We start from the raw sequence: 20,601 nt of genomic DNA, 5'->3' as shown, positions 1-20,601 counted from the left end.
CTAATCATCTCATTTGCTGCTTCTTCACAAGTGTGAATTCGTGTGCTGGTGCTGAGAACTCTTCTCCTTCCAATAGTCACTGTAATTGGACCATGCGCTTTGAATTGGGCTCATCAGTTCCGCATTACATGTGAAGAGAGAGGCAGGAGGGCGACATGGAGGTGAATTTAATCTGCTGTGAATCATTTGCTGATATGCACACAAACAATAACATGATAATCAGTGTTTTGACATTTCCACCGCTTGGTGGATGAATGGTCCAATCCCAGAGTGAATCGGGGTTATTCTTCAAATCAAAATCAGTCAAATGTCCGTCAGATCCATATACGGCATTATCGGTCCTTAAGGCAATTATCTTTTGTGCTCGATGCGGCTTTTAATCAGAACAAAGTATAACCTGCATATACATGAACATGTATTCTACTATTCATGTTTTTAATAGGATAGGATGTGATAAATAATCTCGTTTGTCTTGAATGAAATGAACAATTTGAAGTCAAAATGCTTTGAATTGGTCAAGAAAATATGGAAGGGGGGAGTAAATATGTAAAATATTTATATTGGAATTTTAATGTGAAAGATGTGCACATCGCAGAATATGGGAATTATCAGAAAATGAAAAATGCTCCCAAGACAGAATTTTGGTAATGTGGAAAACAGTCCTTGAATGTCGTCAGTATGGGGAAGTTGGAATGGTTTGAATTATGTGCAAGGAGTAGAAGGGTGAAAGTTGGCTGAATGTAATACTACTACTACTACTAATAATAATGATAACTTTCTGTGTTCGGTCAACACAATAAATAATAATAATAATAATAATACATTTTATTTATAAGCGCCTTTCAAGACACCCAAGGACACTTTACAAGAACAAAAAACACAAAACAATACGGGTTGAGCAGCGGCAGCCAAAACGCGCCAGCGTTCACTCAACCCGAAGGTCAGAAAGAAACCACAGGGGAGGGAGAGAGGGAGAAAAAAACCCACGCTCGAACTACCACAGGGGAGGGAGAGAGGGAGAAAAAAACCCACGCTCGAACTACCCTCATTTTGAGGATAATTAAGGTGGTTTCAGGAGCGCGGAACGGTGTTCGGGTGTACTCCGCCTAGTGACGGAAGACAGCTGGGATGGGCTCCAGCACTCCCGCGATCCTCATAATCTTGGATCACGATGCAAGGATATTGTTCACCGAATTATTTTTGAACAGTCAAAGCGGAAGTGATTTCCAGAACGTATCTACTTCCGTCCACTCCCGTGCCGGGCAAGCGAGCTAACGATGCTTCCGCAAGGGAGCATTTCCACGCAGACAAGCGATGTGGAAGAGGACGTCACCCCGACTCGCGCGGATATGGATGCCGCAGTTCTTCTGCTGGGAGCTGGGATGACGGCCGCCACACATCCGCTGCTTTATGTGAAGCTGCTCATACAGGTATCGTTAGCCCAAGGAGCTATGCTAGCGAGGCAGTCACGTGATGAGCTGGACTTCCAGCTGCCGGTTTATTCAAATGGCAACCCATTTTTAATTCCACACAGAATTTGACTTTCCTTGTGTTTCATGTGCTTTCAGTATCTTGCAATTGTACTTGAAGCATTCTTTGATTCATTCATGTTGTCTGTTTGTGTGCGCGTGTGCATTTTTAAATGTTATGTTACATTTTGTGTGGTTGCTGCTGATTGAATGTTGTGTTTTTTTATGTGGGGGGGGGGGCGTGTGCAATTTCATTGTGTTTTTATGCAATGACAAACGAAACGAACGATAATCAATTCATCCTTGCACCTCTCGTCCATACAGCATTACATACATTGAGGAGAGGACACTGTCGGGATTAACCTGTACTTGCTTCACATTAGCGCTACAACATTTTTAGGTTAAATAACTCGGTTGTGGTTATCTTATTAATATTGCCTACTGTTCGTAAAAATGAGGCTGAAGTGCAGAACAGATTTGCTCACTGACACATGTATCTATGTGTGTATGCATGTATGTCTGTACAGTATTTATGAAATGGTCAGATAACTAATGTTTTACTTGTTTGTTTGATTTGACACTGAAGGACCGAACGGAAATGTGCTACTTACGGGATTAACATCTACGCTGTTTCTGTTATGTACAATGCAATAGCAAACAGCTTTTACTCACACTTATCATCTGTATTGTTTCTTTTGTTTCTTTTCAGGTGGGACATGAACCTCTTCCACCAACTGTAGGCACAACTATGTTTGGAAGGAGAGTTTTATATCTCCCTGGATTCTTCTCCTATGGTGAGTGAATTTACTGTATCCATCAGTATGTACTATACAGTGATGCAAGTAACATTTTAGAAAGTAACACGTTACTCAACAATACCGATTTTTTTGTTTACAGTAATGACTAATTCAATCATGACAAAGAGACAACTCCCTCTCAACTCTCTCAACTCAAATGTATTTATAGAGCACTTTCAAACAGCCATCACTGTTTTTGATTCAACCTGATTCAAAATGGTGACTATGCCACCTGAGTGCAGCAGTGAGTGACAGTTTGCTTTCAAAACTTAGCTTGTAGCAGACGTGTGCACATTTTCAGCATGATGTCTCTGATCCACTGGTGAAAGGACACTTTGATCCTCTCCTCTTTCATCTATAACTGCTTCAGACAACAAAGTGTATGCAGAAAAGTGGTGAAGATTGCAGGACTGTCTGTGTCCTATGTGTTGTGTTGTGTTATTTTTGTTATTTTGACTTCAAAATGGCGCCGCGAGAGTGGCTGCCTTTCCAGCAGCTCCTATATTTTGTTGTTCTACTTCTTCCTTTCATAACTTTGCTGCTGTGAATTGGGAATTTCTCCACTGCGAGACTAATAAAGGTTTTCTTATCTTATCTTATTTGAATATGAATCACAAATTTTCCAATCAATTTTAACTCAAGCAAGCATGTGGAACAAAACTAACAATTAACAAAGAATAAAATAAAAGAGTAGACCCCAGTCCAAGATGAACTAACACAGCAAACTGTACATTATAGAACACATAAGAAAGGGGAACTATTGTCTTTATATGGCACTTCACAATTTACATTCCCATCTGTGTAAGTGACATCATGCATGTTTATATGTTATGTCAAGTGAAGCCTAGAAATACAAATTTTTATACGTTAAAAAAATTAAATCAAGTAGCTGTTTATGTTAAGTGAAATCCATATAGACTTGTTTTTTGTTTTGAGTAAAATGCTTTAATTATTTAGATGAAGCGTAAAAATGTCATCTTCATTTTGTTTTTACTTTAAGAAGAAACTATTCTTCGACATCACTGTTAAAATTGTACTTCCAATGAAGTATTGACAAAATTGGTTGTTGGGTTGTCCTCATCTGTTGAATTGAACTCTTAAAGTAACTTGTAATCAAACTTAATACTCAGTCACTTCACCACGTTTCTTTTAACGTCAAGTAATCAGTAAAAGATAAATGTGGCAACACTGGCGCTTTAAGTACATCGCGGCGTGGCGTGCAATGAATGCGTGATGTGTTTGCAGCACAGCACATTGTTAAGGTTGATGGAAAGAGGGGACTCTTTCGAGGCCTGTCACCTCGTATTGCGTCTGTTGTCATCTCCACTGTAATCCGGACCAAAGCTAAAAAGGTAAAGGAGAACCTAGATCCCCTCTTTTGTCAGCGCAGTCCCTAGAATATGCTCTGTTAAAGTGCACATTGTCTTTTTTTTTTCTTGTTCTTCTTGAGCAGACGGAGCGTGTATCCAAGAAGGACGACAACAAGCAAACCCCTCTTAGGAAATTAATGAAAGAGGTAAGGTCAGCTTTGGTGTGCTTTGACGTCTGCTTTGAGACAATGTGACAATAGGTTTCCAATTACTGAAGCCAATTAAGTACACAAAGTCAATCACTTGTATCAGTGGATTATTTATTAATTTGATCATTACCATATCTCAGCACTTCATTCTTGTGCAAATAAATTGGTTGTCATGTGACTGACTGTTTACCGTCCATTGTTTCTTTGCTGAGTATTTGACTGAACGTTTGGTTAACAAGTGCTCTCTTCCTGCTGTTTTTCTGTGATGAATTGGTTCAAATCTTACTTGCCAGAGAGGAACTACTTTTTCTCAATTGGTATTCATAAGTCTCAGCAAATGAAGATCAGATGTGGGGTTCCCCACGGTTCCATTCTTTGTCCACTTCTGTTTAATATCTGTTTAATGTGGCGCCCCTTGCTCAGGTTATGGCGCACCACAACATCTCATCATACTTGTGCAGCTTTACATTTTAGTGTCATCGTGTGACTTATAATCCCTTGCTTTCCTCAAGTAATAGTATTTATCAAATCAATGATTGGACGGGGCAGAATTTTTCTTCAGATAAATCTAGACAAGACAGAAGGGATTGTTTTTGGCCCCGAGATTGTTTTGGCCCAAGATCAGTGCTCACCTTGACTCTATGTCCCTGAAAGCTACAAATCAAGCAAGAAATCGGCGCGTAATTATTGATTCAGACCTGAATTTTGACAACCACTAAAAAGCTATTACTAAATCTGCCAAATGTCACCGGACGAAATATCCTTCGGATTATGTCTTCACAGATCTTGATTAAAAAATAAAATAAAAATCAGGTAGATGTATCTGATCCAAAATGCTTCCGCCAGAGTCCTTAAAAACACCAGGAAGCTGAACCACATCACACCTGTCCTCAAATCATTACACTGGCTTACTGTGCGTCAAAAAATTGATTAAAAAAATCTTAGTGTTGGTCTATAAGTCTCTAGATGTTCTTGGATCAAAATACATGCACAATGTATCCCTTATGACACATCCAGACCTCTAGTCATCTGGGACATATTAACTGTGTGTTTCCGGAACCATAATCAAACAGATTGAAGCCGTTGTTATAATTCTCCTCACCTATGGAACGAACTCCCCGAAAAACGGAGACCTGCTCAAATCGTCTGTTCATTTGAATTGGGCCTGAAAACATTGTTTACTGCGGCATTCTCATGCATCTGTCCTTTTTTGTCTTAGGTGAATTCATTTATACGCTATATTTTAGTCTAGACTGATGTTTGTTTTTAATAATTTCAATTGAATTATTGCAAATGATTTTATGATGATTTTTGATCTGTTATGATTCTAATGTTTGATGTAAAGCACATTTAATAGTATTTTGTCCATGAAGTGCGCTATAAAAATAAACTTGCCTTGCCATGTGTAGACCTCTCACGAGATGTTCATCCAGTGCCTGTCCAGAATAGCCGTGCATCCGTTTCACGGTAAGACAACATGTTGAGTGCTTATGCTATTTCTTAATGGTGAAACAAAGTATTTCAAGGCTCAAAGAGAATGCAAAGTATTCAAGTGACTTGACAGTCAGGTGTGAGTACAGTATTTTCCAAGTCTACTTTTCAAAGCAACCCCATTGGGTCTGTGAGCCGCATTGTGTTTCCGTGACATTATGGCAAAGGTATCTGCCCCCCACAATGCCTATACTGTGTTTCAACCATTCAAACATGTATAATTTTCTTTTTTTTTTTTTTGGTAAAAAGTCATATGATTAAAAATGCTATACAGTATCTCACAACTGGGTTCACCCCTCACATTTTTATTTCTAATTTTATGATATCTGCTTGGGACAACACTGAAGAAATGACATTTTGCTACAATGTTAAGTGGTCAATGTACAGCTTGTACAACTCTATAATTTAACTCCCTCAAAAAAAAAAATCAACACACAGCCATTAATGTCTAAACCGCTTGCAACAAAATTGTGTACACCCATAAGTGAAAATATTTCTTATATATGCATGTTCCTCTTAAGTATTGTGAAATGGCGAGCCTTATGTGGATGTGTTGCTTGAAGACTCTCTTTTCCTTTGCCAGTCATGTCAGTGCGTTGTATGGCCCAGTTTGTTGGCAGAGAGGTCAAGTACAGGTAGGCCTTTCTACAGTGTATCCACAAATTATCCTCTGGAATTTCAGTTCAACGTGCACGGCGTCCCATATGTCGGCTACAAGCTGAGCTTGAAAGTAAACAAGAAGCTGTAGCATCCATTGACGAAAAAAGACACTCCTCTTGTCCCATGTAAAAATCCGCTTCAATTCCAAGCGCCGACTCTCAGTCCCAAATATGCATCCGCGCTCCTCGTCGACTCTCCTCTCTCCTCATTCTCAGCTCCAGCAGCTGTCCATCCAGCTGCACCAACGCAAAAAAACAAAACACACGGGAAGAGGTCCTTGGAAAAAATAATTGCACAATAACTCACAATCGCAATGTTGAGGAAAACTAATATCAAAATGTTCAAAATCATTCAGCTACCATTTGGCTAACACATTAGTAGCTAGAGTAAGCTATAAGTAGCACTTAATTTCGAAGCCATTTGACTGATGAGTGTGAATTTTCTGTTGTGTTCACAGTGGAATTCTCAGTAGTATCAGCAGGATCTTTCAAGAAGAAGGAGTCGCCGGATTCTACGTGTAAGACATCCTTTGCAGATTTCCCTGCAAGAATGCGCGTGGCTTAGCTAGCGAGCGCCGTGAATTAACCGCTGTGCCGATTGTTCTATCTGCAGTGGTTTAATGCCTCACGTGCTGGGCGAGGTCCTCTTCTTGTGGTGTTGCAATCTGCTGGTGCACTTTATTAACACCTACGCTCTCGATGACACGGTAAATTCATCATCCACGAACAGCCGTCCTTCCGGATTGGCTTTCATTTAAATGGGAACAATGAATGTCCAAGTGTGTGTATATCGCAGCCCACGCAAGTGATCTTAAAGTGATTCTGGGGGCAAAAGTAAGAAGGCCACATGGGACAGTTTCTTGCTGTTTTATCACAATAAGAGTGGAGGATGACATGTTTTAGTAGTCTGTGCTGGGTTTTATAGCACCACTGAACCTGTAAATGTTTCAGTCTCATTTTCTGTCGGAGACACACAACACATGAAAATATCAAATTCCTCTTTAATACATTCTACAATATATTATATTTAAAAAAAGGGTACATATACTACTATTCCCTTGAGTTGTGGTTTTGTTGTCTGTCTGCAGTTAAGCCAGACCTCAGCAGTGAGAGGTTACACAAAGTTTGTGTTGGATGTAAGTTCGACATTCCCGCGCAGCACACCAAGTGTTTCCCTTGTGATGCAAAGTCAACAGCTTCTTTCTTTCCTCAAGTTTGCAGTGAGCATCCTAACGTATCCGTTTATGCTGGTGGCTGACGTTATGGCCGTCAACAACTGCGGGTGAGTCACTCAAGTCAGACGTGGATTTATTGAACTATCCACACAAACAAATGTGACGTCTACGAAATGAAGGCAGTCTGACTTTTGCTGTTAACGGTGTAATGGTAAAACACTATCGATAACACGGAGACTACACCCGTCCATCTATCTGTCCATTTTCTGATCCGCTTCTCCTCACAAGGGTCACGGGGCGTGCCGGAGTCTATCCCAGCCGTCTTTGAGCAGTAGGTGGGGTACACCCTGAACTGGTTGCCAGCCAATCACAGGGCACCAATAGACAAATAACCATCCGCGCTCAGACTCACACCGAGGGACAATTTAGAGCAGGGATGTCAAACTCATTTTTGTCACGGGCCACAATGTACCAGTAGTAAGTTTCCCTCGGAGGGCCATTATGATTGTGAAACCGTATCAGTGTTTAATCACCTCCTCGTATTATTACATATAGAGTACACAATTAATAGATAACTAATTTTGAAATCAAAAGTCAAGGAGACTTCCACTGTTGTTCAAGTTTCTGTAATGTGAAACAAAAAAATGCCTGCAGTAGCTCAACACGATGATTTATTGCATATGACAATTTGAAATTTGGTATAGATTTTAGCATACGTCATGGAAGTTGACCTGGTTGAATTGCTTTCGCGGGCCACATAAAATGATGTGGCGGGCCAGATCGGGCCCCGTGGCCTTGCGTTTGACACCAGTGATTTAGTGTTCCATTAAGCTTCCACTCGTTTTTCGAATGTGGGAGGAAACCGGAGTACCTGGAGAAACACCACACAGGCACGGGGAGACCAAACTCACACAGGAAGGCCGGAGCCGGAATCGAACCCTGCACCTCTGCACTGTGAGGCCGACGCTCTAATCGGAGACTTCACCCAACCTTAATATTTTCATCTGTAGCTGACACAAATGCAACACGGCTTGAAAATGCGAACAGCGTCTCTACTTACACGTGACCGGCATCAATGTGTGTAGACACGAAGGCGAAATGACGTTGCATCAAGCGGATGTCTGCCAATTGTACGCAGAGCGAAATGAATGAATGAAAGTATGTTATTTTGATGGCCGTTTTGTTGTCAGTTTGACTGCAGGTCTTCCTCCGCACTCGCCCATCTTCACGTCCTGGCTGCACTGCTGGAATTACCTCAGCCGCAGGGTATTCTGTTCTTGTCATCTTGAGGGGATCGATACTGTCCATAGTGAGTCGGTCGCATTTGAAGCCAAGCTCTTTGTCTTCAGGGTCTCCTGTTCAGAGGATCCAGCTACTTCTCTCGCCGCGCGCCCGTCACCTCGATCCACGACTGACGTCATCATCATCATCATCATCACCACCACCACCACAATGAAGTGGACCGTCGTGATTGTAACTACTCAAGTGACATTCAAAACATTTACTGGTTGTACATCAACAGAATGTGGAAATGTCGCAAAGAATAGAACAGGATGACACCATTGAATATGCATCGCTGCTTTGTCTTTCCTTTTTAAGGAAGGACGGACGAGTGGCTGGCACATGAGCCTTGCAGTTCTGAGCTTGGGAGGTTGAACACGGGTCTTGCCTTCCAGTGTTTGCATGTAGTCCCCGTGCTTGTGTGGGTTTTCTCCAGGTACTCGAGATTCCTCCCACATTCCCGAAACAGACATGCATTGTATTTCTTTTTTCAGTTTTGTCAGTTTCAACCAGTTTGTTAAGACAAGCATCCAATGAGCCCATCCAATTCCAATTGGGTGGAATGCTTAAGGCCACTCCCACCAGTCCTCAGGAAGTAGAAAGCCATCCCCCGAGAACCATTCTCCATTTCCATATTTTCTATAAGAACAGATATGAAATGTGATTTAATTTCGTGACTTTTGTACAAAATGTGCTTTATATGGCAAACAATAACGAAAACAAAAATATTTGGCAATTGTTTGAGAAGATGGACCCTTGTTAGCTCAAACCATCAAATCGAGCCTGTTGGACTGTTGTGTCTCATCTAACAACACTGATCAACAACAAATTTTAATCGGAGATGGCTTTGTGTGTCCCGAAACGTATTTTCATGCCGATTAAAAAAAATGTATTGACTTTCTTTCCATCAAGTTTTTGAGATTTTTTTTTTGTTTTTAGGTTTGACCCATAGACGCTTGCGCAATGTGGCTTACACCATGCGTTGTAATTGATAGCTATGACCTTGCGTTGAAAAAAAATTACCTGTTTCTGAACCTAACCCTTAAATCATAAGTCTTACGAAATATGTATACTGTATTCTTATAATGTTATTGTATTATATTTTTATGTTATTGTTTTTATTTTTGTGTTTTATCATTACCAAACCTGATTTGCTAGAGAAAATCTAGAAAAGGTCACATGTATCCGATTAAAAACCTTCGTAAAAATATGTTGACTACTGTCGTGAAGATTTGAACGGGTTGTGTGAGATTGTTGGTTTTGAATAAAGGCCAGACTTTGTCAGAATGTCGACGTAATTCTGACAGTTGAGTCAGAGATGTAATAAGGGCTCCTTGCCAAAAGTCCAACTTTCTCCTCCTCCACTCATCGACATGTTCTGACAATGAAAATGAAAAATGTTATTTCGCAATGCCCAACTGTGGCTTCTGCTGTGATACGCTACTGTCACCTAGCGGTAATTCAACTGGACTGCAGTTGTCGGTAGAACACGCCCTAATGTCATTTATTACTACGCAATGTGAATATGAAATGTTTGAATTAGGGTTTCAAATTGGGATTAATTAAACTAGGATTAGGATTCGAAGTAGTTTTTCAGAATAGGGTACAGATTTTAAATTGGGGTTTTGAAACTAGGCTTAGGGTTTCAAAGTACGGTGTTAGCCTACAGTGAAACCATAACCGGAGTGTTTCAAAATAGGGTTTTAAAGTTGGGTTTTAACCTCGCTGAGGTTCGGTTAGCGTTTCTCACTACAGTTTTGGCTTCAAACTAGGATCGGGGGTTCAAAGGAGGTTAAACTAGTGTTGGGGTTCAAACTAAGGGTAAATTTCAAGTAGGGTTAAGTTCTTAAATTGTGGTTTTTTTGGGGGGGGGGGGGTTGTCTTAATTTTGTTTCATATTCATTGAAATCTGTGTGCCCATTACTCTCAACATTTGAGGAGTGAATGCAGTTACGGAGACAACACAGTCAAGTGCAGAGTAATTCATTGTCACATAGCAAAGAAAATAAAACAGCACCGAGTGGTTTAAATAATTATAATGTACATCCACCTCCCCAAATCCCCTCACTCACACTTCCAGATGACTACAAAGCAAACACACAAGAGCATCATTTGCAACACACAGATCTTATCACATCAACATGGACTCTATTGCTCTGAAAAGCGAGTAAGCACAATTACTCCAGTAACACATCACCCCCCCCCCAAAAAAAAATACCCTGCCGAAAAGTAAAATGTCCACTGAAAGTTCTTCTAAAATACAATGTGCTCATTGTCTTCTTCATATATTACAGGCGCTAAACGTGGACACAACTTGATGTGGAAGCCAATTCGCTTTCATTAAAAACATTAAATGTCGCACGGATGATGTAATAAGGCAATACGATGATAGTCAGAAAAGACTTAGCAATGCTAAAAAGTCATACAAGCAAACTGGGCTCGGAAGTGTGACAATGTGCTGATGTCATAGGAATCAATGTAGAGGCTTTGGATAGCAGAATTTGCATACGGTGGAACCTGACTTGTGTGTGCATTCATCAAACAATTCTCATTTCCATTGGTAAAATTGATGACATCAGTTATTTGAAAGACAGAAGGCCGTGTTAAAAACCAAAGAAAACTTGTAGATGTCAATTCAACGGCTTTGGGTTTGATTGATTATAGTTACAATTCCTTCCATAGTCAATTATTGTAGATTCAAACAATGAGCATTTGGAATTATTGTCGGAAATCAAACCTTAAGACTTACATTCGTTTTGGAAGACAGCAGAATGGATATTGTGGACGTTGGAGCTGTTTAGCCCTCTTCATTACAGATCCAAAGTGAACATTATGCGTGTGCGCACGCCCTGGGCGTGAGCATGTTTCAAAATAAAACATGGCGCAGACTCCAGTTTTCAACTAAACATACAAAAGACTCGCGTATGTCAAGAGCAAAGGGGAGTAAGATTGGTTGAGTTTGGACAAGAAACCTTGATGGATGTGCTTCTGTCAACCTTACGGGGAACTTTGAGGAGACTTTTGAATTCGCTTCCATGGGAATGATTTTCATTTCACTAGGATTTTTTTTTTAGGGGGTGGGGGTGCAGCCCCCTCCCAAAAAGACATCAAATAAGGTGCTATCATGCTGGACTAAGTATGTAGCGTGTTAAATTCCCTCGTCATCATCAAGCAAATCGTGTATAAAAATGACTATTTGCAATTATTACGCAGGGACACGAAGAAGAGGTTCTTCATAGTCTTTGGTTGGACCTCATTCAGCACTCGCAGCCAACATATTTGGACAAAATCCCTGAAGAGAGCACTCGACGCCTGTCAAGTGTCTACTAAACACGTACAAAGCGGTGAGAAACAACAGAGCCTGATGGTTGGAAAGAGGAAGAACGATGCTGGCTTTGAAAGGAGGGAATGCGACGGAGCTGGTGTTGCGGTTCAAAACAAACATTCCACTGGCGGAAAAGTCAAGAGAAGAGAATCCTTGAAAAGCAGGAATGCGGCCCTGGAAGCATCAGATAGAGTCAATACGGAGAGACACGAAGGCAGCGGTTTCCACGGTGCAAAGCGATCGGCGGGAGCCCTTTTCCAAACAAATTGAAGCGTCTCCCGGTCCGGTGGTGCATGCCGGGACAAGTGTTAGGACAAGGACTTGTTTGCTGAGGCGGCTTCATCTCTTGGTGGACTTCATGTATGATGGGATGGCTCCTCGGGCGGTGAGGCCTTCGAAGCGCTTGTAGGTGTAGTTGATGAACACCCAATCTTTGTTCTTCAGGCCGGCATCCGAGTGGTTGGACACCTGAGTGGCTGCAGGAAGACACGCGCTTACGTCAAGCCAACACACGGCCAACACACGACTGCAATCATACCTGTTGGTGTGAGGATGTCTGAATCGGGGAATTCGTCAAAGTTTGAGGTGTCGTCGATGCTTTTGATCTCAATGGGGATGGCGGCAGGCCTTTCTCTGCAGAACCAAGCAGGTTGTCATGTTCGGTCATTTTGCGTCATCTCAAAACTCCCGGACTGTGTGATGTACAACTACACGAGACTCAAATCACAAGACAGTTGTGGGTCTTAGCTAGTTCCTGTGTCCATTCATCCATTTTCCGATCCACTTATCCTCACAAGGGCCTCAGGGGGTGCTGGAGCCTATCCCAGCTGTCTTCGGGCAGTAGGCGGGGGACACCCTGAACCGGTTGCCAGCCAATCGCAGGGCACACAGAGACAAACAACTATCCGCGCTCACGCTCACACCTAGGGACAATTTGAGTGTTCAATCAGCCTTGCCACGCATGTTTTTGGAATGTGGGAGGAAACCGGAGTACCCGGAGAAAACCCACGTAGGCCCGGGGAGAACATGCAAACTCCACACAGGGAGTCCGGAGCCGGGAGCCGGGATCGAACCCACGACCTCTGTACTGTGAGGTCGACGCGCTAACCACCTTTGTGGAGTCTTTGCTCCCAAATAGCAGGAAGTTGCTTTCCACCCTGCTCTGTGTCCAAGTCATCATTTGGGGCGCAGTCAGCCACTTTGCTGGCACATTCTCATCTTGACGAAGATAAAAAATCACTAACTTGTATTATATGAATGTGTATAAATGACGTGTGAATGCAAGATGCAAATTACTGCTCAAATTTGAAAAGAATCTGAAAAGAAGTCACACCTGATATGGTCGTAGTCCACGCCTTCAAAGAACGGATTGGACTTGATTTCCTCCACACCAGCAGCACCGGTTCTGTGCTCCTCTTCGCAGCAGAACCTGTGTGTGTGTGTGTGTGGGGTTGGAATAAAAAAATCACACACGCATACAAAAGAGTCAACCCATTATGTGTTCACTGAGGTGGCACCATGACAAAGGCAGAGCGGGTTGACGAAAAGTAAGCGAAGTGAAGATGTGATCCAAGCGGTCCTACCTGAGAATGAGGTCTTTGGCCTTTTCTGAAATAGGCACTTCTGGAGGAAAGGTGAGCGTCTCCCGCCAGTTCATCACTTTCCTGTACGTCTCCTGAGGCGTCTCCGAGCAGAATGGTGGATAACCTGAACACAGCGTAGTCCACACACAGCATGCAGCTTTGTCATCTTATCTGGCCTGGTCTCCAACTTGCCACCTGAATGTCAGCACTTACCTATAAGCATCTCATACATGATGACTCCAAGACTCCACCAGTCACAGAGTTTATTGTATCCATTTTGCATAAAAACCTCAGGAGCAATGTAGTCCGGTGTTCCCACAGTGGAGAAGGCCTGAACGACAAGCACAAGCACGGGTAAGTACAAAATAACGACAGGAGCTGTTGTTCAAGTTCTGTCTTCTACAATTAGGTTCCAATGTGGAGGACTAACAATGGAAGATGATGCTGTTTTTTTTTAAATCCCAATGACCGCTTTTCAATATGAGTAATACAATAAAGAATCACTTAAATGTCGTTATGATTCAAGGTGGCCAGTACTTGAAGAGTGAAGTTCAATCAGGTTAAGTTGTGACTGCTTCATGCCACAATTTTGCGCTATGGTGCAACTGCATCATATTTATACCTGAAAGCTTGAGAACACTTTCACCGGAAGTAATGGTTAAATTTGCCAGCGGTGCCTTCACAAAAGGTAAGCACATCTTAATCGCATTTTCAGGTTAGCATCGGATAGACAGCATACATTTGATTGCTTGGTAAAGTTGTTGGACGTGCAGGAGAGGTCACTGGCAATACGTCTATGTGCCACAAAAAAAGCTTGGATTGATTTGGGCGCTCCACACACTGGGCCCTTCGACGAGTAAAAGCCAAAACGCACACGCGTTCGCTTGGACAGAACCAGCCCCCTGGTCATCATTAAAAAAAAACCCAAAACAAACAAAAGCGAGACAATATAATTTGCCAGGCCATAAATGGGAAGGGACGCACAAGATGCAGGCCTGGCTTGATTTTGGCAAAGCAAGAAAAACGCTGAATAACAGCCAAAGTTATTCTTAATGTTTGGGGTTGGTTGACAAAAACATGTTTCCTTCAAGACTAACAGCACCCAAGGTTGGGTAAATTTACAGCCGTTTTGTGCCATTTACATTCAACGTCATTTTGCAGATTGAATAAAAAAATCAAGATATTGTGTGTGGTGTGCATGGAGTGAAAATGTGTTTCCTTGCTCCTACCAACTGCCTCCTATTTCTCTTCCAGGTCTCTGCTTTTCTCTTGGAGTTCATGTTCTGAAATGCTGTGAAGGGACAATCTGTCAGTTTTGCAATGCTTTCAACCAAACAAACAAACCATGCTGATATGGGTCCCTGACTAATTTGAGTACTTGAATAAAAAGAATACTCGGGGTATACGCACTTCTTTAGGTGTTCACTGTCAGGAAGAAAAAGTCAAGCTAACCGCAGCAAAAATTGTCCATACTATTCATGACAATAACACGCCGCCAACGTGCTAAGAAGGCCAACTTCAAAATAGCAGGAAACTTTACCTGACCATTTCATATATACAGTACATAATCTATGTACTTCAACATCTTTGGTACACTTTTACTTTGAAGTTGTTCACGGCAATGTGTCGCGTCTAGCAGCTGACTTGTTTCCGAGTGACGACAACAAAACGTTGCCCTGAAATAATGTTCAATAACTAATTAAGGGCACTAAAAAACAAAAAACAAACAAAAAAAACCTTAATTACGCTGATATTTTATTGTACATCGTCTATTGCCAGTGTTTAGCACTAGCAGCGCTCAAGTGAATAAACGTTAATGACGCTACATATTTTCATACTGACACCCTGACACATTTGCTGTTGCTACTGATCACTTTTTAACAAAGACTTACTCAAGTGTGTCGTTTTAGCCAGCGGAATTTTTATAGTTTTTGTGACGTCACTTTGGCTACCAGACCAAAATCTAAGGGAAGAGATTGATCTAAATTCTTACTTAGGAAAATAGTGTGCTGCTATTCAGTTTAAATTGATTGTGTAAAAAGTTGATTGCAGTATCTAAAAATGAAAAACAATTGTCCAGAGTGCATTTTTTTTGTCTTCTGTATCTTTAACCAAGAGCGCGTTCTCTCTCACTCTCTCGTTTTTTTAAAAAATCAGAAATCCCAATTATTCTCCAGAATTTTCAGTAGGACATCCGAATATCTAAAAATTTGATAGCTGCACCCCTATAGCAAACATTTGATAAACTATGTTCATTCAAACCTAGAGTGGAAACGTGTAGTAAAATGTTCATAAACTTCATCAAAACCTTATGAAAAAAAAATGGCATTACAAAATTGAAGTTACACTTATTGGTTTTGAGAATGGTTTCCAATACCTTACACACCATTTCAATCTATTTTGAATAAAACTGTCCTGAACAGCATCAAGAAAACGATGTCACTGATTATGGAAAGGGACGAGATTTCCCAACGTCACTTACTGAGGTCACTGGGCAAGCTATGATTCAGGTTCTTGTAGAAATCTGTACGATGTGCTCTCTTCAGGCCCGTGCACAGTCCAAAGTCGGACAGCTTTACATGACCCTGAAAAATCAACACAGAAAACCCTCAGCACATAAGAACCTTTCATGCATTCATGTTAGGGCTGATCCATGAATCAATTAATTTACGTTATTGCAAAGAATGATTTTTTTTTACATTAATTTCTAGCCGCTTCCATAGTTCCGACTGCATCCTCGCCGACATTCCTTGCTTGCACTAACAACCTGATTGCAAAGACTTTACAAAATCAAGCAATGTTGCCAAGTTAGTCACTATTCAGACCTCTCTCCGTCAACCTTTTTTTTAAAGCCACTAGGGAACTTATTCCAGCTAAGAAACTGAAACGTACATAATCATTGCCAATATAGCAAGAAAGCAGCTCCGTGAAAGGCAGTCACGGAATAACGTATGATGAACATTTCCCAAGACACGATGCTCACTTATTTGTTGTAAAAGCAGTGATTTATTGATGTGGTGGTTGACCCCAAGATATGTGCTTCCAAGGTGCAAATATTTTGCAGAGGTTACCTTGTCTCACCTATATAGCTCTACAGAGAAAATAATGTGAGGAGGTGCTGCATTAGTCTTCCGACAACAGATATGAATCGGCTAAACTATGCAATTTATGTTAAATTGATGAACATTTTCAAGTTAAGGACGGTGTTAAAGTACATTTATTTTGACAAAAAGGATCACCCCCCCCCCCGCCCCCCCATAAAAAGGAAGCATCTTCTTATTTTTGTGAAGTCGAGGCAAGTTGATGCCGGGGCAAAACATGCTGGTGAAAAAAACATTTCAAAGCTTGTTTGCTATCGTCAGAAATTAAGTAAATCCCAGAAGGTGGGAAAATAAAAGAAAAACAGAAATATTATCCAGCCCTAGAGCTCACGTTATGATATCTCACATGGTTGCAATATGTAGCAAAAATCACTATTCTGAATGTGGGTTTAAATGGGCGAATTATAAGCAGAACCGTCTCGTAACTTAACCTTGGAATCCAGCAAGAGGTTGTCTGGCTTAATGTCTCTGTGGATGAAGCCCAGCTGGTGGATGGAGTCGATGGCCAGGACAGTCTCTGCGATGTAGAACTGAGTGGCCTCCTCTGTCAGGGTGTCCTTCTTCATCAGCAGGGTCATCATGTCTCCTGAAAGGAAAACATCAACACCACACACGTCCACACTCTTACTTTCTTCCCATTTATTTGCGGTCATTGCTTCTGCGGCATTAGCGGAAACACGCATACCGCCAGGTAGGAACTCCATGATGAGGTAGAGGTTCATCTTATCCTGAAAGCTGTAGAACATCTTGACCACCCACAGGCTGTCTGCTTCCACCAGGATGTCCCGCTCAGCACGTATGTGACCCACCTAATCATCATCGAACCGACCATTAGAGTGACTAACACCAGATTAGGAGCAGCGCCGCTTCACCACCGGCACCGTGGCCTCACCTGTTCTTTCTCCAGCATGTCGGCTTTGCGAAGGATCTTCATGGCGTAGACGTGGCCAGTGTCCTTCTTCTGCACCAGACGCACCTGCAGGAAAGCGAGACAAAACACTGCTGATACAAGCCTGATGAACACTTGAGCTGATATCGTGTGGCCTCAGTGACTTTGACCGTGACGTGCTTGCACATGTCACTGACAATTTGTTTTCTTTGTCAATGCTTATCCAAATAGAGAAGGCCGAGGACGCATTAGTCACGATGTAGGCATCCAAAATTCAGTACTCATGAATGTTGGTTTTACCTCTCCAAATGCTCCACGGCCAATCACCTTCAGGGAATCAAAATCTTCCAAACCTAGGCGTGTACGCTTCAGACGAAGAAAGTCAGTCTCTTTCCTTGCATGCTCAGTACGCCGACGACTTTTCTGCAGACACAAGATTGTCATTATTATCAAGAAAACATGATCCCCCCCCCCATTACTTCCAAGTCTAACAATTCAAATTACTCACTTCTTCATCAGCCAAGCCTTCTTGATCCATGACCTTCTCCAGTTTCTTCTGCCTGAGCAACAATTTTAACAGTTTATGACAGTTTTTGACCTTAGTCATTTCTCGTGGATAAAATATTTGACACAGAATGCTTAGTCCATGCATTACAAAGAGACAGATTAATCTGTTGCTGTTACCTCATCTCTCTCTCCTCATGCTGGGCAATTAGGTTGCTGTAGAAATTCTCCAGGGTCACCTTGGCCATGGTGACACGTTCCTTGGTGTGGTTACTCATGGAAGAGCATGAGCTTTGGCCCGTCATTGCCATGCTTTACCTAAAGCAAGACAAGTGACACACACACAGACAAGGTGAAGGTGATCTGCATCCGGTGTTGTGAACGCCAAAGCCCAAGACTAGTTCAGTTCTAACCGCACTGGGTCTGAGAAAACTCAAGACGATGATATAATGCGCAGTCCAATGCATAAAAAGAGGAAGGAAAGAGTGTGGCATTGTGACAGCTGAGTTATGAAGAAACAAAAAGGAAATGTGCAAGAACAAGGTGGAGTCACTCTGTCTCCGTAATTAAAGAACACAAAAACACGTTCATGAAAATGTTTAAAAATATACAGTACATATACTGTACAGCCTTTAGTTATGTGATCAAAATTGATTCTTATTACTCCTGCTCAATATGGTCTGTTCACAATACATTTGTGGCGGGTGCAGTGTTTTTGAGCAATCGTATCCATCATTTTCGACACTGCTTATCCCGAGCAGGGTTGCAGCGGTGGGGGTGGGGGGTGTGCTGGAGCCGATCCGACCTGATTTTGGACAGAAGGCGGACTACATCCTGAAGTGGTCACCAATCAGTCACAGGGCACGTAAAGAGATCAACAATGATTCACACAGTCACTGAGTGGCAACCGATCCCATGTGCAAGCCAGACTAGTGTACCATCAGTGACTTTTGAGTGATTGTCCACATGAGAAATAAAAGGCCAGGTATATAGTCAAACAGGCTGCCTCAATAAGATTTTCACAAACGACGGCAGTCATTAACACGTAAGGCTAGATGAAATGCATATTATTTCCAGTGGAGAGTGCAGTATGTTATGTGACAATAGAATGGTTTACTCTTGCATGATGGTGTATTACTTCCTTTGTTGAAATAGATAACCTAGACTCTGTGTAAAATAGCTCTCTTCTGTTACTGGTTTATGACTGAATCAATTTATATTCTATTCAATGACGCGGGGAGCTGGAGCCTACCCCAGCCCACTTTGGGCAACGGGACAAACAATTATGCACGCCTACGGGCAATTTAAATGATCCAATTAACCTAGCAAGCATGTTTCTTGAATACTACAGGAAATGCCGGGAGCATTAGCTTTTCTGTAACATTGACGGCAGCAAAACAGTAAACGAATGAGTTTAAGACAAAACATAAAAACCAACTGCAAATAGATTTTGACATCGATTTTGTCCTTTTTGAAAATTTGATTAACAAGTCATCTCGCAGTCTGGATACAGTTGGACCACAAGAATAAATCTTTTGAAGTCTTAACCGGTTCATGTGAGAAACATTTCAAGTCATTCGAATTTATCTTTAGAATGACTAAGTAGTACGCATGTAAGCTTCTGTCACGTAAAAATAAGATGTGCTTGGGAGGCATTTGGATAGGGTCACGCATGACTAAAGCAACACGACCGAAATAAAGAGTACGTCGACACGTAGCGTCTGTAACTTCGAGGCTGTGGGTACTGGGAAGCAAAACGAGCATGTAAAACGCTCACGTAAACACATTTCAACTTGTAAGCAATCAGATATTTTGATCGAGTCGATGCCCTTGAGGTAACCGTTCCAGAGAGAAATGTTACCTGCTAGCCTTAGCTCTTAGCTTTCAAAGTTCCAGACTGAGTCAACTTTTGAAGAGTAACACACGACGGTCCATAAAATACAGTTCAGACATTTTATATCGTACTTGGTTTTACTTTCCCTTCAGCGACGGAGCATTTACTTTCGGAAAAGTTTCGGAAACACTTCATTTCCATGTTAAGAGAAAAAAAAAACACCTTGATGGCAGTTAGTTGGCTAACCCTCGTTAGCCACTTATTTGCTAAAGTAGATCCGAGGCGTTTGGCGCACGGAAACACTTAAAACAACTATCTTAATATGTCAGAGGGCAATAGTTTTGACGTATAATCAAAATACGAATGTTTGTCTTTGATCAAAAGTTGAAAGGTCGTTCTTTGAACGTCTATTACCTTTATCGAAGGTGTTGTGGTTGCCGCTTCTTCCTCTACTAAAGAGTCCCCAATGAAACGTCCAGTGTGGAGTCCGTGGGACACCTAGTGGTCAAAACCTGAAAGCGCTGCGCAGCCTTAAAAATACGTACATTTTTCTCTCAAACGTCATTTCGTTGCTACAGTATGCTGTCAATTTGAAATCCGTTCAAACACTCACAGATTCGTCTTTAGGTTTCAAATATAAATGAACTATTATCCCGGTTTCTTATTCTGACCAACATGATAGCGGTAGCTGGTTAGTGACATTGGCAAAATCTTTCATTTTATGGATTTTTAGGAGCTGTTTAAAAAAAAAAAAAAAAAATCTGATTTGGATGCGTTTTGGGTACATTTGATCAAAAAAACTCAACAGTCCGCCATTCCATCTTCTATTGAGCCAATTGTTTGACATAATCACATTATAGTATTTTGTTCCGTTTTTTTCACTTTAATTGACCCACTTTTCCAGTTTGTGGCCCATTCCAGAATTGGTACTGTATTTCAATTACAAAATAGCTGTTGAGCACTGCCTTAAAATT

At 41.6% G+C, this 20,601-nt stretch overlaps 2 protein-coding genes across 3 annotated transcripts; one reads left to right on the top strand and one right to left on the bottom strand.

The window, feature by feature from the left end:
* Nucleotides 1–1,050: 1,050 nt before the first annotated feature.
* On the top strand, nt 1,051–9,601 carry LOC147210017 (mitochondrial carrier homolog 1-like). 2 transcript variants are annotated; one of them, XR_015103764.1, is made up of 13 exons: nt 1,052–1,430; nt 2,179–2,263; nt 3,512–3,618; nt 3,720–3,782; nt 5,195–5,252; nt 5,860–5,911; nt 6,394–6,453; nt 6,549–6,642; nt 7,024–7,071; nt 7,150–7,217; nt 8,301–8,376; nt 8,460–8,583; nt 8,710–9,601. XR_015103764.1 is itself a non-coding variant. In XM_086137061.1 (12 exons), exons 1-12 carry the CDS (start codon nt 1,278–1,280, stop codon nt 8,523–8,525), a joined length of 930 nt encoding a protein of 309 aa, XP_085993187.1. In that variant the 5' UTR covers nt 1,051–1,277; the 3' UTR covers nt 8,526–9,601. The 2 variants fall into 2 exon arrangements, 1 of the variants encoding a protein (XP_085993187.1); XM_086137061.1 differs by having other exon boundaries at nt 1,051–1,430; nt 8,460–9,601.
* A 757-nt stretch (nt 9,602–10,358) lies between these two features.
* Nucleotides 10,359–20,119, bottom strand: LOC147210016 (serine/threonine-protein kinase 38). The gene is made up of 14 exons (XM_086136893.1): nt 20,042–20,119; nt 17,974–18,111; nt 17,798–17,849; nt 17,590–17,712; nt 17,293–17,376; nt 17,086–17,209; nt 16,832–16,986; nt 15,782–15,884; nt 14,529–14,590; nt 13,513–13,630; nt 13,300–13,423; nt 13,050–13,145; nt 12,255–12,349; nt 10,359–12,192 (listed from the first exon to the last, which is right to left on the bottom strand). The coding sequence occupies exons 2-14, from the start codon at nt 18,102–18,104 to the stop codon at nt 12,056–12,058; spliced, it is 1,404 nt and encodes a 467-aa protein (XP_085993019.1). The 5' UTR covers nt 18,105–18,111; nt 20,042–20,119; the 3' UTR covers nt 10,359–12,055.
* Between the last annotated feature and the right edge of the window lie 482 nt (nt 20,120–20,601).

Source organism: Hippocampus guttulatus, chromosome 1, assembly GCF_054856545.1.
Source record: "Hippocampus guttulatus isolate MCC_2025c chromosome 1, RoL_Hgut_1.0, whole genome shotgun sequence".
Lineage (NCBI taxonomy): Eukaryota > Metazoa > Chordata > Actinopteri > Syngnathiformes > Syngnathidae > Hippocampus > Hippocampus guttulatus.
The sequence above is the reverse complement of the archived record's forward strand: the minus strand, read 5'-3'. Positions and strand labels throughout refer to the sequence as shown.